General features: G+C 38.6%; 1 protein-coding gene across 1 annotated transcript in view; it reads left to right on the forward strand.

Annotated features, from left to right (window-relative positions):
- Nucleotides 1-16,013, forward strand: part of ZMYM2 (zinc finger MYM-type containing 2) — a 72,504-nt gene that overhangs the window by 52,767 nt on the left and 3,724 nt on the right. The window contains exons 12-21 of the mRNA XM_059824586.1: nt 228-262; nt 2,051-2,180; nt 2,348-2,463; nt 3,724-3,895; nt 5,618-5,725; nt 7,661-7,755; nt 9,187-9,355; nt 10,267-10,418; nt 14,293-14,407; nt 15,691-15,942. Of these exons, the coding sequence (XP_059680569.1) occupies nt 228-262; nt 2,051-2,180; nt 2,348-2,463; nt 3,724-3,895; nt 5,618-5,725; nt 7,661-7,755; nt 9,187-9,355; nt 10,267-10,418; nt 14,293-14,407; nt 15,691-15,942 (1,344 nt within the window). The remainder of the gene's footprint in view (nt 1-227; nt 263-2,050; nt 2,181-2,347; nt 2,464-3,723; nt 3,896-5,617; nt 5,726-7,660; nt 7,756-9,186; nt 9,356-10,266; nt 10,419-14,292; nt 14,408-15,690; nt 15,943-16,013) is intronic.

Consider the following 16,013-nt stretch of genomic DNA (forward strand, 5'->3'; position numbering starts at 1 on the left):
GGATGGAGCATTGATTTAGCATTTGCCTTTGTGTAAGGTTCAGTACTGGAGTATTGAGGTGCCTATGAATGAGAAGTCTTGCGTGCAGTTCTCACCTGCGATACAATACTAATCAATGCTGTTAATTTAATGTTATCCTGGTGATGTTGTCTGCGTTGCTTACTGAAATTTGCTTTGATTCTGAAAAAGGGAAAAAAAATTCTAAAAATGTTTTCTTACATTTTTAGATCAGGGCTGTCAAACCCCCCGAACAAAAATAACAGTAAGTACATATATTTAACATATATATAACATAATTAGATGTATTTAAAATGTGAGATCCTGGTGGCTTAAAGGGATGCTATTAAAACCCAAAAATTAGCATCTTTGAATAATACTAAGCTAAATTTATGAAGTTTTTTAGTCTTTTTCACATCAGTAGTTGAAATGTTGAATGAAACTTTTAAATGTTCGTATTTTGTCTTTTCAATGTCTTTTGGGAAACCAAATCATCAGCCATGTATTTTACATCTATAGTGCATGAAAGCGTTAATCCACAAACTACCTGTACCTTATTCACGTGTTTAGGCTGATGATACGTATTTATTGAGTGTAGAAAGGGAAAAGAATTTCACTGGTCGATTGGAATATTAAGGTTGTGTCTCATCTTTGAAAGGCTGAAAATAAATCTTCAGATCTTAAGTTATAATTCCCAAGCGTAGAATAATTGGTGCTCAAGGTCTGATTGACTTTGCTGCAGGTGACAGAGTAGGGAAGTGTAACCTTTTGCAGAATCACTGTCTGAGAGGGTGGGGATCATCAGTGGAGCAGCAGCCTTCATTTTTAGTTTCAGTTTTTATCAGCTTGTCAAAAGTATTACTAATAATAATTTTTTCACTTAGCTTAGTGTATTTTGTTTGAAACTTAGTTTTGTTTTGATTTGTTTGTCACATGGAAGATCTCAGAACTGCCTATTTTTCCATTAAAAAACTGACTCACCTTTTTAATGCAAGTAGGCTTCTGTAAGGTGAATCTTAGATTTAAGTGAAAGCATTTTGATGGCATTACAAAATACATTAACGAAAAACATGGAAAATAAGATTGCTTAGGTAACTAGAGATATAAGACAAGCTAAACTGTCATGTTAAAAACATCTGGTATTTTATGTTTAATGATGTTCATTCAGTCCATAAATTTTTAAAGATCCCATAAAAGCTATGTGTGATACAATTTTTTTTAATGTATTTTAGAAAGTGTACGCCTGTTAAATCAAGTCTACTGCTGTTCTTATGACTTGACTTTCTTTCCATATTTAAAAGGATGTGTGGGGCTAGTCTTACTACATATAAGCAAATAAAAGTGACGGTCTGTTTCTTAAATCGCGTTCTAAAACAGGTGCTAGGGGACAGAAACCATGTCTGGAACAATAGGGGTTTTTTACCTGTTGACTGTGAGGATGCAGTTTGAGCACTATGTGATGTTCCCAACTGTTTGTTGTCACTGTTGTAGGGCCAGCAGGGGGAGCTCGAAGTTCATATTTTAGGTATTAAAAAAATGTTTAGAGCTCTTTTCTTTAGAAATAATTTTTTTAAAAAACGTGATCTTTGGATTATAGCATAGATCAAGAAGGTTAGACCTTGAGGCAAAAGTATATTGTGCTACTTATAGTGAATTCTTTTTACAGCTAAAATTAATTTTTAAGTTATAAAACAGCTTAAATTGCTATTTATGAAAGTTATACTAACTTTCACTTAAACAAGAATGTAAAAAAGAATATCTCAAGAGTATCTTAAATTGAAAAAAAAAGAAAAGGAAAATGAGCCAGAAGTTGTTAATCAAAACTGAGCAAAATACAACTCTGTTACATTCCTGGCAGTGGCAGCTCATTACTAGAAACATAGAATAGCTTGCAATTAAAGAAGAATAATGGGTGCTGTTGTGTTGTGCTGTTGTGAGCTTCCTCTTCAGTATCTCATATATAAAAAGTATAAACTGATACATTAAATCAAGAAATTTGTACTGAAATCAGTGTGGTGTAACAGCACGTTCTCTTTTGTTTACTTGTCTGTAGGGTTCAGCACCACCACCTTCTCCAACACCTAACAGAGAAATGAAGAACAAGGCAGTTCTTTGCAAGCCTTTGACAATGACAAAAGCCACATACTGTAAACCTCATATGCAGACAAAATCTTGTCAGACAGGTAACTCTTGAACCGTACTGGAACTACTCATTTCTTCATTGAAGATTTTTTTAATTGTTACTGTCTGGGAACGTATTGCAAATATTCTGATTTTTTCCCTAAACAGCAAGTGTAAAGTATATTTAAGTACCTGGCAGTGTTTGCCTTTTTCTTTTTTCTTTTAATAGAAGATGATTGGAAAAAAGAATATGTCCCAGTGCCTATTCCTGTACCTGTCTATGTTCCGGTGCCTATGAACATGTATAGTCAAAATGTTCCTGTTCCTACAACGGTTCCTGTTCCTGTAAGTGAGACTTCAGCTTCATTTTTAAATTGGCATGCATCCATTCACATGCATGTGTGGGACCACTTTGTATTGTTGACTGTTTTCACTCTGGTCCATCTAAAGGATTGCAGGATGCTGTGGTACTATTTATTGAAAAAGCATTAGAAATCTGACAGTGGCACTTAATTTCCTGATTGTTCTTTAGGACCCATCTGCCTGCTTTCAGTGTGAAAATCTTGTGCTGCTGAACTTTTTAGGAACAATTCTGAGTGATACTTTTGAGTTTGCTGAATAAGTATTAAACAGCAAGATTTTTTCTGGTAATGGGGTGTTGTGGTTGCCCCAGCCGGCAACTAAGCACCACACAGCCGCTCGCTCACTCCCCCCCAGTGGGATGGGGGAGAGAATCGGAAGAGTAAAAGTGAGAAAGCTCATGGGTTGAGATAAAGACAGTTTAATAGGTAAAGCAAAAGCTGCACACGCAAGCAAAGCAAAACAAGGAATTCATTCACTACTTCCCATGGGCAGGCAGGTGTTCAGACATCTCCAGGAAAGCAGGGCTCCATCACGCATAATGGTTACTTGGGAAGACAAACATCATTGCTCCGAACATCCCCCTCTTCCTTCTTCTTCCCCCTACTTTATATGCTGAGCATGACATCATATGGTATGGGATATCCCTTTGGTCAGTTGGGGTCAGCTGTCCCGGCTGTGTCCCCTCCCAGCCCCTTGTGCACCCCCAGCCCACTCGCTGGTGGGGTGGTGTGAGAAGCAGAAAAGGCCTTGACTCTGTGTGAGCACTGCTCAGTGATAACTAAAACATCCCTGTGTTATCAACACTGTTTCCAGCACAAATCCAAAACTATCACTTAGGTGCCAAATCTCATCCAAATGGTGGGAAAAAACACTGAATTCCTAAAATTCCATGTTTCACAAGGAAGCTGCTAAAACAGGATGCTTATTATTAGTTTGAAGTTATAGTCGGACAGGTTTGAAGCTCCAAAGTCCCTTCTGTTCTTACTTTGACCCACTATGTTTTGTCATATTTAATTTTTTACTGTATCCTTTTCTGCTTTCCCTTCTGTTCTCAATCATTTATATTGAATTTTTTAACCTGTCAGCATTTTTTTGTTAGCCCAGACTGAAGTGATATGTTTCTAATCTGTATTAACTCTGTGTTTTAGAAGAGGGGTGTAGGGTTTGTTTCTGTGTTGACTGCTATTAATGCTTTGCAGCATTTTTTCTTTTCTAATTATCTTTTCCTCCTTGTCTGCACAGGTGCCAGTTCCAGTTTTCTTGCCCACTACTCTGGATAGCAGTGAGAAAATCCTTGCAGCAATAGAAGAGCTAAGGGGAAAAGTTCCCTCGGGTGCTCTGGAAACTGAGCTACTGAACTTGTCAGGGATGGTACCTGAACATGATGGAAAAGCTGAAGCTTCTGATGTGGCCAGTGAGTTTTCTGCCAAGTTTTTGACTCTTTGGAGTGCTGGGGTGTATGTGTGAGTGTGTGTGAATCAAGAGACAGGTTGGGATTTTTTTTTTTATTTTAGGGAAAAATCTTTGAGTACAACAGTGCTATTATTAAGTTCTTATATTAAGTTGAAATCTTAATTATTTAAATATTTTTAAAGATCATTTTAGCACATTTGAAATAGAGGAAACTTTCTGAAGTCTGTTGTGTGACTTCAGTGTGCTGTACCAGACCTTTGTCTTTAAAAACACAGGCATTCCCTTTGCTTGTGCCAGCTCCCTGGCTGATGGCAAGCCATCATCCAGGATTGCACACACATGTTTTCTTCTCAGCATAACTCAAAACAAGCCAAAACCAATCCATTCTTCCTGAAAAACTCAAGTCAAAAGTTTAGGGAAAGTGATCTTCATAGCTGTGTTTTTACAGGTGTGAACACAACTTTCTCTGAACAAGGTGGGATATGACAGGGGTCTGATGTCTTTGTAGTAACACATTACTTACGTACATGTTATGTTGGGTGTGGAAAAGCAGGGACTATTAAAACTAAGAGAGACATACGTTTCACAAGTGGAACTGTGGTCAACAAAACCATGTGACCTCATGATGCTTTTGCTCTTGATTGATCCTGACCTGCAAGTATCATCTCCTTGAAGATAGTAATGCATCAGCTGATAGATCATGGGGGTTGTGATGCTGAAATGGCTTGGCATCCCACCAGCTCACCTGAAAGGAGAGAACTGTCTGGGACAACTTTGCAGCTGAAGATAAAAAATCGCACATATCCTGTAATGATATTTTTGCAGTGCACATACCTCTTTGCCCCTCTTTACTGGCTCTGCCTCCCAAAATCCTCAAGTTTCTTCTGTATCTTCCCAGGATAATTTCCCTTCTCTTCCAAAAACTAGATTTTTCCATGACTCGGGTGAAATTTGGGGTTGGTTTTTTTTTTTTTTTCCCCCAAGCTCTTTCAGCAGATGTCTCAAAGGATGCTGATGAATGACATAACTTACGCTTTGGGCCTGGTATATAGGAGGCCAATGGTGCTGCAGTCCCAGGAGGTCTACTGTTTTCCAAACTATTGCCGTTCTGTCAGTAAAGATGGATATTTCTGGTAGTGCTGCAAGGTTGTCATTTGCAATTCCTTGTTCTCTTTTGCTAAGTACAGCTAGCTGAATGAGTAGATGAATGGGATCAGAGCTTGCTCGTTTGCAGAGAACTGAATTTGGAGAAATCCGTCTTGGCCAGAAGTTGGAAAGAGGTCAAGCTTTTGTTTCTCTCTGCCTGCCTGCCTTGTTTACTTTTGTAGTATCTCTTTCACAGACTTGAAAGTCTGTTCTGTTGCAGGCAGAATCATGTAGAAAAATAGATAGTTAAGTTTGTCAGGCTTGTTTGAGTTCTGTGATTGGTTGATATGATCCAGATTCGCCAGTATTTGATTTTTTTATACACATGCTTTCCTGACTTATGTTAATGAAGAAGGATAGATGGGCTAGTAAGTATCTTTTCTGTTTGAAGGAAAACAGATTGGAGAAGTAAATCTGAGATCCCAAGAACAACAAAGCCTAGGATGGTGATGAGCAGAACAAGCAGCTTTTAGAACACTAGAAGCTGAGTGGTTCTAATCTGCCCTGTTTTGACTAATCCATGTGTTGGTTAAAATAATGAAATAATGAGAGGTTTTCCTTTTTTTTTTTTAAACAGGTGTGATAGTTGAGTCAAACCTACTAAACTCAGAAATAGAGGCACGGACAAGCTTGCCTGATGTTCCATATGAACCAGACCTTGATATTGAAATAGACTTTCCAAGAGGTATTTTTTCTGTCTTTTTAGTAAATATTGTGAAATGGAGATTGTGGGCAACCATCGTGCTTTATTTCATCATCCTTTCAGAGGAGCTTTATTTGATTGCAAGATCCACTTGACTGACTGTTAGGTAAAACTTTGCCATGTCTTTGCAAGACTGGGAACTTCTGAATTAGTTCTTCCATCTTTCTAAATACAGTATTTGAAACAGAATGCAAAGAAAAGGGAGAATTAACCTTTCACAAACTAACTTGGCTGCATCACTTGGTTTCGGACATGGATTTAGGAAAGCTATTTTGAAGGCTCAAAGACTCTGATGGCATGTGTCATGCAAAACAATGATGAATGCATTCTTCAATCACCAGGTATTTCCATGGGAAATGGTGGTTGTAGAGCAGAAATGACAAAAGGGGAGATTTCTCACTCAAGTTTGTTAGAAAATTGCAAGCTGGTATGCTGCACATCAGTTGTGTACCTTTTAGTATCTTGTTAATGTCCATACCTGTATTTGAAAAAGGTAGCATTATTTGAATTAGCAGGAAAATTACTACTTTGAGACCTTTCTTGAAAGTAGGTCTTGGGTTTATGTATTACAGTTTCTACCACTCTACAGAATGCAGGCAACAATGTCTGTTTCCTTATACCATGTCCTAATCAATTCAAGATCCAAGAAAGCTCCTGGCTGTAGCTAGTGTCTTCCTTGACATATAACTCTCATACCTCCCCTGGATAGCTTCTATATCTGATGTTGAAAGTCTCCTTTTGCCTTGTGCCATAGATATCCACACCAGATGCCCAGACTGGGTTTCTTACTTTGCTGCACGTCTAATTTAAAGATCAAGTCTAGGGGTCAGTCTGACCTTAGTCTTAGGAACTTTATTAGCCAGATACATACTAGATTTTTAACCCTCGTTACAAGTGAGGCTTGGTACATGAGAAAGAAAAACCATGGAAGAAAAAAACAATCAAAGTGGAATAGTAAATAATAGCAGTTTGTAATCCATATTGATTACACTGAGATAAGTTTCTTTGTGGTAGTAGGAGAAGGACTGGTGTTTAGTCTGGGGCAGAGTTCTTAAATCTTTGCATGTGAGTACTATTTCATCTGGACCAGTTTGAGTGGTGTCTTGAGTAGTAAGGTGGTGAAATCAGACTAACTATCAGAAGAGCATTCAGTTTTGAATTAAGATATTGTTTGATGGCTAAATGAGGGATGAACCATCTTCAGTAAAGTAAATAAAGGTGGAACTTGCAACATTAAATCCATTCATATGTTGTCTCATTCTGCTGTGTTGCGTGAAATAGTCCTTCATACTACCGCTAAAATATTAAGTAAATAGTATTTTGACATATTACCATATATCTGTTTACTGAAATTACTATAATATCCATCATGAGTTAGACCTCCACCACTTGTATAAATATAGATGAAAACCAATTCCTCTGAGAGTTTACGTTCTGATTCTTAATGTTTTTAACCAAGTATAATGTGCCATATAAAATATAAAACATGAATGGAAATGATGGAAATATATGAACAAAAGTGCATGTAGTAAGTTCATTTGTATTTTTTCCACTCACACCTGCTCATTCTTACCATAGCTTAAACTTCTTAATCCCAAAGACTGCCTAGGCGGGAAAAATCGTGTAAGGATCCATAGTAGGAAATGCTGCTATGGTGACTTCAGATAGTGATTTTAAATGTTGAGCAATGTGTCCTTTACAATTTATTTAGAAATAAACATTTTGATAGCTTTGCCTTACTTTCAAAATAAGAATAGGTTTATTTCCTCTTATCAAAATCCAGTCTTTGGTAGTGTTTATATGGGTGCTTTATGTGGACCCCTTATGTTAATACACACTGATATAGTTCATTGTTTTTTTCAAACCAACATTATTCAAAATATGTTTAGAAATAAGTTTCTGTCAATGTATTTTCAGCAACTGAGGAGCTTGATACAGAAAACGAATTTTTGTTGCCTCCTGTTTTTGGGGAAGAATACGAGGAACAGCCAAGGCCTCGGTCCAAAAAGAAGGTAATTTTTGTCATGCTAATTAAAAAAAAAATATCGAAAAAGCACAAAATTTAAGTGGGCAAAAATATGCCAGGTTGTGTTTTTTTCAAGTCTCTTACTGCTCTAAAACGTGTTACTGCCTATTCATATCTAATATCCTATCTTTATGATGTAAATTTATATATTTCAAATAATAAAATCATTTCAGTCCTATGTCTGTTGCAGTTAACTGTTGGATTTAATAGGACTGTGATTTCTAAATTCTGATGCCATTTTTGCTTCACATTGGTAGAACTGTTGATGTAATGTGCTAGTGGCGCAACTTGTGGCCGTTTCCTCTTGTCCTGTCACTCGTCACTTGGGAGAAGAGACCAACACCCACCTCTCTGCAACCCCCTTTCAGGAAACTGTAGAGAGCGATGAGGTCTCCCCTCAGCCTCCTCTTCTCCAGACTGAACAACCCCAGCTCCCTCAGCCGCTCCTCATCAGACTTGTGCTCCAGACCCCTCACCAGCTTCGTTGCCCTTCTCTGGACACGCTCCAGCACCTCAATGTCCTTCTTGTACTGAGGGGCCCAAAACTGAACACAGGATTCGAGGTGCGGCCTCACCAGCGCCGAGTACAGGGGCACAATCACTTCCCTACTCCTGCTGGCCACACTGTTTCTGATACAGGCCAGGATGCTGTTGGCCTTCTTGGCCACCTGGGCACACTGCTGGCTCATATTCAGACAGCTGTCAGCCAATACCCCCAGGTCCTTTTCTGCGGGGGAGCTTTCCAGCCACTCATCCCCAAGCCTGTAGCGTTGCATGGGGTTGTTGTGACCCAAGTGTAGCACAAAGCTGAAATGGTTTTGTTGCAATAACTGCAGTAGATACTGCAGTTTAAAAAAAAAATAAGTAACTTCTAATAAAGCTTTCTAAGAATAAATGTCTTTCTATTTTTAAATTTGGAGTCTGAACTGTTGGTATTATCCACTGGACATTATTCACATATCCACTGCTGGACATGCATTGATTTGGGACCAATGCTGGCTTTTCCATTGATGGGTTCAGTTGAGCCTAAAAGTTGACCTTCTGACATAGATTTGTAGCATCTTTAACTTCCTGTGCATTAGCACGATGAAATCCTATAAATACATGGAATTATTTGGTGCATCATGTGTTTGTTGCTTAATACGATATAACCAATACAACAACTCCATTATCAAAAATTACTCTGTCTGTGTTAGGAACCAGTTTGAAAGGCAAGTAAGAAACAACTGTCAGCTTAAGTAAATACTGTCCTTAGAAGTACATTCAACACAGAAACTACCTACTGAATGAAGCCTGTGTTTCTTTACACTGAACATTTGGTTTGTAATTTGGTGTGCAGCTTGCTTATTCTGCCCAGCTGCTGTGTTATTGTTGTCAGCGGCTGTTGGCAGTGTTAACCACTGTGTTTCAATGGCAGGGGGTGAAGAGGAAAGCGGTGTCAGAATACCAGTCTCACGATGACAGCTCTGAAAACTCAGAGTGTAGTTTTCCATTCAAATACGCGTATGGTGTAAATGCATGGAAGCACTGGGTAAAGTCTCGGCATTTAGACGAAGAGCTTCCAGAATTAGAGGAACTGAAATCAAGTAAGTACTTCCAAAAAATCTGGCATCCAGATTCTTATTTGGTAGGGAAAATTGCTGTACTTGTCTGATTTTCAGCTGCAATTTTTAATAAAAGTTTTCACATGTCCCTACTGTTCCCACAATGACTGGGATTATTTTAACACAGAGTTGCCAAACTCTTTTTTTCCTAGTTTTCCCTAATTGGTTCAAAATGCTGGGTCTCACACTTCTTGTGCAAGCAGGAGAGCACCTTCCTGGCTCTTCTGACTGTCTGTGACCATTTTGATTTCTTGGTTGCATCCTGTTCTTCCTTATTTTCTAACTCACCTTGGAGTTCACACCTTTTCTGGACTCCTAAATTGCAAGGGAGAGGCATCCTACTCTTTGTCCCAGAAAGACATCTTCATCGGAAGCTGACATTACCTGGCTGTGGAGCTTTGACATGAGGTGACCTTTGCTCCTGTGGAGCCTTGCTGCTCTTTCTCCAACACTCCTCTGTGTACATTTGTACTGTGAGGGAAAAGGGGGATTGCTGCTACTCCTGCTGTTCTTCAGCTCCCACATGCATCTTAATGCCCTTGCGTTATGCTGTTGGATCTTTGGAAACTGCCGTTTCCCCTGAAGGTCTCCCTCTACAGCACTGTGTTCACTTCAGCATCTTGGGCCACTTCTGTGTCATCCTCAGCTGTGCATGACAGTACATTCATCACTGAGTGATACTGCATTTGGTTAATTAGACTTTACTCTGGTAGCCTTGTTTATTTTAATATAGACCTAATGTTTGAACTACTTAGTACATTTAGATTCGTTCATTGGTTAGTGGAGAGGACATCAAGCCAGTTTCCTGCTCTCCAGTCCAAAAATACCCCATCTCGCCCACACCGTGTAATAATACTGTTGTATAATGTAGCGTTTTTTTCTTTATTTTACAGCAAAGTCTGTGAAATTAAAGGAAGATCTATTATCACATACTTCAGCTGAGTTAAACTATGGGTTGACACATTTTGTCAATGAAATTCGAAGGCCAAATGGAGAGAACTATGCACCTGACAGCATCTATTATCTGTGTCTTGGGATTCAGGAGGTTAGTAGAGGCTGTAGAGATGGGAAGCAGAGCTGCTGATTTGACTCTAACCCATTTCAGTGGAAGAATGGTGATAATGTGGATTTATTGGCTAGGAGCTATTCTTAATATGATGGCTATGATCTAGAACACAGAGAGGCTGCTGTGTAAATCACATTGTAGAAATCTGTCTGTATAGTAGATGAGTTTACAGACCCATCCTGAAAACTCAAATGTAAACTGGTATGTTGTAATAATTTTAAGCTTCTTGTTGTGTTAAAGCAAGGAATTTGCAGTCTAAAATGACATAATTTTTCCAAATGCTGTGCTTCATTTTATTTGCTAAAGATGGTTTAATGTAAAAGTAGAATAAAACAAGGAATAATCTGTAAAGGTTTTACTAATTTAGTTACTTAGCGTATAGTGGAAAGAAGCTATTTGAAGTGTCTTTTTGGGAGAGTCTGAATATTTACTGAATATTGCAGACTGTGAGCGGTCAGGCTTTTTTGTAGAGTGCAGGAAACTCTGCTATATTTACTGTCTTTTACACACACACACACCTGCCCCCAAATTGCAATTACATCGTATTTCAAAGCAAAAGGGAGTCAGTTTAGATGTATCGTATGTGAAGGCAATAACATACCACTAGATAATTAGAAAAACTATTCCACAGCTTATCTTTCAAACAGAGGATGTCTTAATTTTTGGTACATAAGGCAAATCATAGATAAAATAAGCTGCATTCAGAGCTGAGAACACAGAAAATTTGATTCAAGTTAAAAGGCAATAAAAATGCATATGATGTGGAAAGCAAGCTATTCACAGGCTTTGCATTCCTGCTTAAACTTTTTTTTATACTTAAGGTGGACTTGAATTAAATAACAAATCTTTTAATCAAAATCTTAAAATAAATAGCACTCAACTGATTTTTCTGTATTGAGAGTATGCAAAATTAAGGAGTTAGTTGATATCTTTCCCTCATGGTTGAAATTTGAGAAGTGAGCATTAATTGTTCAGCATTTTAGTCAATATTGCTACAAAACATGTTTCAAATTCAGCTAGCTTTCTGCCATTGCACTTGCATGATCTACTGTCTCTCTGTATCTTTCTGTTGAATTGAAAATACTCGTATTAAGCTGATAAACAATACATAGAGTGAGCTATGTGTTTATAAAATGGAACTCAGCTAGTATCTTTCCGCTTTTCACCTTTCTCTTTGTGCCTTTGACAATGTCTATCTTCTCTACTGTGAAAGCTAGTTATGTGTAAAACATTATTTCTTTTAGCTCATCAGAACCAAAGTTTGTGTGACACAACACAATTATCCTGAGTCCTAATACACATACACAACACTGGAACATTAGAGGAACAACTTGTGGTCATGTTACTGTAATTATTGCGTATACTTAGTGTCCAGTATTTAATTTGGGTGATATTAACAGCCCCATTTCATTGGCCCTATTGTGCCACTGCTACTCAGACTGGTAGGAAGATGTGCCTTGTTCTGAAGAGTTTGCATTTCACAAAGGCAGACAGCAAGTGAGGGACAGAAACACGTAAGCTTGTGAGCTATCAAGGGCTGCAGCCAACATCTGTGTGCTATTGGCAAGTTTATGTATATGGGTATGGATTACCCTTCTGAAGAAACAGGTTTAAACACGTTAGTGGTACACTAAATGCAGTGTAGTTGTCGCAACGTGCAACAGAACTCCATTGACTTGTAGTATTTTCTTAGTCATTCTTTCCGTCTGACAACCCTGACGTGTACTCCTGAAAGAGAATAAAAGAGATTGGCTCTGTTTAACTCAGAAGGGGCTCAGAGGAGATTAAATGATGCCATTTGAAGATAAAGTTGTGCCAAACATCAGCACTATTTTTCTAACTTAGAGTAAGTTTCTCCTTAAAGGAAGAGAATGTGGAAGCTGTAGGTTAGAAAAAGAGCACTTTCCCCCTCCACCAGCATTACTGCACTCACTGTGGCTATATATGGGCTCAGGCTGGAGCTTGTCCTCCTGGGTGTGGTATGGTTTGAGCACAGTGGAAGTGCTCAGGAGTCTTAGGTTGGAGGTTTTTTGTTGGGTTTTTTTTTTTTTTTTTAAAGGAAGCACTTGGGAAATCTGTTTCATGTTTCAGCAAGCTAGTCCCAGAGTCAAACTGGTACATGTTCTCAGTTCAGGTTCATTTGCAGCTGAAATTGTTCTGCTTCCAGCCAGAAATGGTTCACTAATGGTTTTGATAACTCTGAAGTACACGTCCTGAAAAATATCATGCTTAAAAGTAAAGGTTGTTGCATGGTCAGGCAGGCATCTGATGGAAAGGATTCACCTAGAAGAAGGTGTTAGCCTGCCTCGCTCCCTTGCTGCATTATGGCCTTTATTCTTTGCACCAGCACAGATTGGGGATTTTTTGTTGTTGTTTTTCACATGTGTAATAATGGGGTTGTTTGGGCAAAATTCAGGCTGATGGAGCTTGGCAGATGTTTGAAGGAGCTGTGGGTAGTGATTCAGCCTGTTCTCTACTGTGGGACTCAGAGGTATGTCGGGTTCCTTCCCTTTCTCTGCTGTTTCTGTAAAGCTTATCTCAGGTGGAAACTGCTTGTGCTGATCCTGTCCCCTCTAGAGTTTGTGGAGTAGCAGAGCACAGTGTTACGGTGTGGAAATGGGGTGTTTCTACTGTGGGGTTGTCAGGGTTTAGCCAAACACTTATTCTGAGCCAGGAAGCAGCAATATTTTCAGTTGAGTTCTCATAGGCTTGTGTGGGAATTGGTTTTGAACCAGTTTTCAGTTCGATTTCAGTTTCACTGCCAGCGTTCAGTGTGAGTAGTTAATGCAAACCAGAGAAAAAGAAAATTCATGGAAGGAAAATGTGGCAGGGAACAGAGGGGCAAACCCCATGAAGCTTATAGTACGCTGTATTGTCTGGTTTAGAATTGCTTTGTAAAATCAAAAATGATACTTGTATAAACAAGCACATTTTGAGGAATATTGTGCTTTGAAGAATTAGTTAAACATATCGTATAAAATAGTTACCTAAATTAAGATGTTGTGTCGGAGACTTCTACAAACTGTATTCATTCATTTTTCCGTATTATAAAACTAAGTGCAAAGATAAGGAAGTCAAGATATGCTGAACTGCCTAGTATAAAGGAGGGCTGTGTTTAATGTTATTTCAAGTATGTGTACAGAAATAGATGCCATTTCCAGAAGTGAGTACGGTTTTTTGTGTCTGTCACTTTTATTGTATTCACTAACAACAGGCTTGTTCACGCAAAGATAACACTGAAGTGGAAGATTTAAGAAGCCAATCCTCTGTTTCTTAGAAATGCCTCCAGAAAGGATAATGTCAAATACTAGTATAGCCCTCAGCCATTAATTCTTGGTAAAGGTTCAAAAGAGTTTCTGTCTGTAAGGTCAAGAGGGTTAAGATAATTAGATTGCAGAATAAGCAGGCGCCTTGCACCATCCTATCATTTTTCTTGCACTGTTGCATATCATTACCACAAGTATATAGGGGTTTTTTTTGCTCTGACTTCTGTGGTGAAGATGGTTTTGTCAGTGTCCAGATTTCACATTTAAAATGGCAGGTTCTTGCTAAACATTTTTTTTTCTTTGAAGACCTAGATGGAGGAAAAGGTAATTTAGTTGGTTGGGTTTTTTTAAAGAAGAATGTTAAAGTTGTAATTAATCTATGATTCATATCCAGTTAGAAATTTAATGCATACATTGTATTGGAGGTAACTTTTAACTGCTAAATATCAGAAAAGTGTCATTGCTGTATTTTTAGATACTGGGGGTTTTTTAACGAAAGTGCAAGCATTGTGCTGAAAAAGACCTGTAGCACAGGATTTGTTGTAATCTGGAATCGTAAATATTGTCTGTCCTTCTCTCCTCTGTAGTATTTATATGGAAGTAATCGGAAAGACAACATATTTATTGATCCAATCTACCAGATGTTTGAACAGGAATTAAATAAAATCCTTAGAAGTTGGCAACCAAGCATACTTCCAGATGGTAATTTTCTTTTTGGTCATGTATGTTCTTCATCTCTTAATAGTTCTGTATACTTAAGCATGTAGATACATACTTATATTCTTAAGCATGTAGGCTGCCCAGGGAAGTGGTGGAGTCACCATCACTGGAGGTGCTCAAGGAATGTGTGGATGTGGCATTGTGGGACATGGTTTAGTGGGCATGGTGGTGTTGGGTTGATGGTTGGACTTGATCATCTTACAGGTCTTTTCCAACCTTAGTGATTCTGTGTGATACAAACATTTTAGGCATTGCAATAGTAATTGATTAAAAAACCATAAAGATCTCATCTAACAGTTCAGTTAAGACTGTACCTGTTCTTATTGTCTTGGTTTTTGGTAATCCGTGCTGCAAGACTTATTTTTGCCACTGCCTGTTAATCTTAAATTGACTATCCGTTTTCAGGAGAGAAAGTTAAAATAAGCAGTTGCTCTTCAACCTGTACTTTTTACCTGAGCTGAGTTTATTTTTTGCCCACGTGAGTTCTCAGATGGGAAGCAGGCAGGCACTGGGCTCAGTGTGGGTAGGGCTGACAAGCTATGTATTTAGTCTTTCTCAGCTGGATTGGGAGGGCGCTCTGCTATGAGCCTTCTGCTCAGGACGACTGTCAGTTCATGGAGAAAATGGGAATTCTCCCCAGCAGGTTGACATTGGTGCTGAAGTGTGAAAGCCACTGTTCTTGCATCTTGCTCACGATCCTCTCTTGAGTGAGGGCTCATCCCTACCAGCCCCTTTCCTCTCTCTTCTTGATATTGTCTTTTCTCTCTATAGCTTTGGAAGGCCGCTATATATGGCCCTCCCTATACCTTGATGCAGTCTAGGAGGGGTACTTTCCAAGTGAGGTATCCATTAGCCCTAAGAAAGAAAACGGTATAGCTATTTGGAGGCCTTGCCTGAGCAGAATAAAATGAACTCAAAACAATGCTTTTTATGAAGGGATTAAGATTAGCCCCTTCAACATTTGTTTTTATGTAATAATATATGGGAGCCACATGTAAGCAATGATGCAATTAAACAGAAATGTGTTCTGTGTGAAATTGCCTATACTGATACTTCTCATTGACTGTCTCCTCCTGAAACAGTGAGTGTCTGTGTCTTTAAGAGGTGGTTTTGGGGGTGTGGACATATAATTAAATATGCTTATTAGAGGCTTCTGTCATGAGCATTTTGTTAAATTTTATAGCAAACAGAAACTTTGATTCTTTTACACCTGGACAGTTTATGGGTTAATCTGTTGTATTTTCTCTAATATTCTTTTTCTGAAGGATCAATATTCTCTCGAGTTGAAGAAGATTACCTTTGGAGGATTAAACAGCTAGGATCACATTCACCGGTTGCTCTTCTGAATACTCTCTTCTACTTTAACACTAAATATTTTGGCCTGAAAACAGTGGAGCAGCACTTAAGACTTTCTTTTGGCACTGTTTTTAGACAGTGGAAAAAAAATCCCCTAACAATGGAAAGTAAAGCTTGTCTTCGATATCAAGTGTCTTCCCTGTGCAGAGCTGATAGTGAAGGTACTATGACAGTTCCAAAATAAGTATTGCAGGAGCATCCACATTGCGCTCCTCTGATGGACATCTGGGCA

The sequence above is a fragment of the Gavia stellata genome, chromosome 1 (genome assembly GCF_030936135.1).
Source record: "Gavia stellata isolate bGavSte3 chromosome 1, bGavSte3.hap2, whole genome shotgun sequence".
Taxonomy (NCBI): domain Eukaryota; kingdom Metazoa; phylum Chordata; class Aves; order Gaviiformes; family Gaviidae; genus Gavia; species Gavia stellata.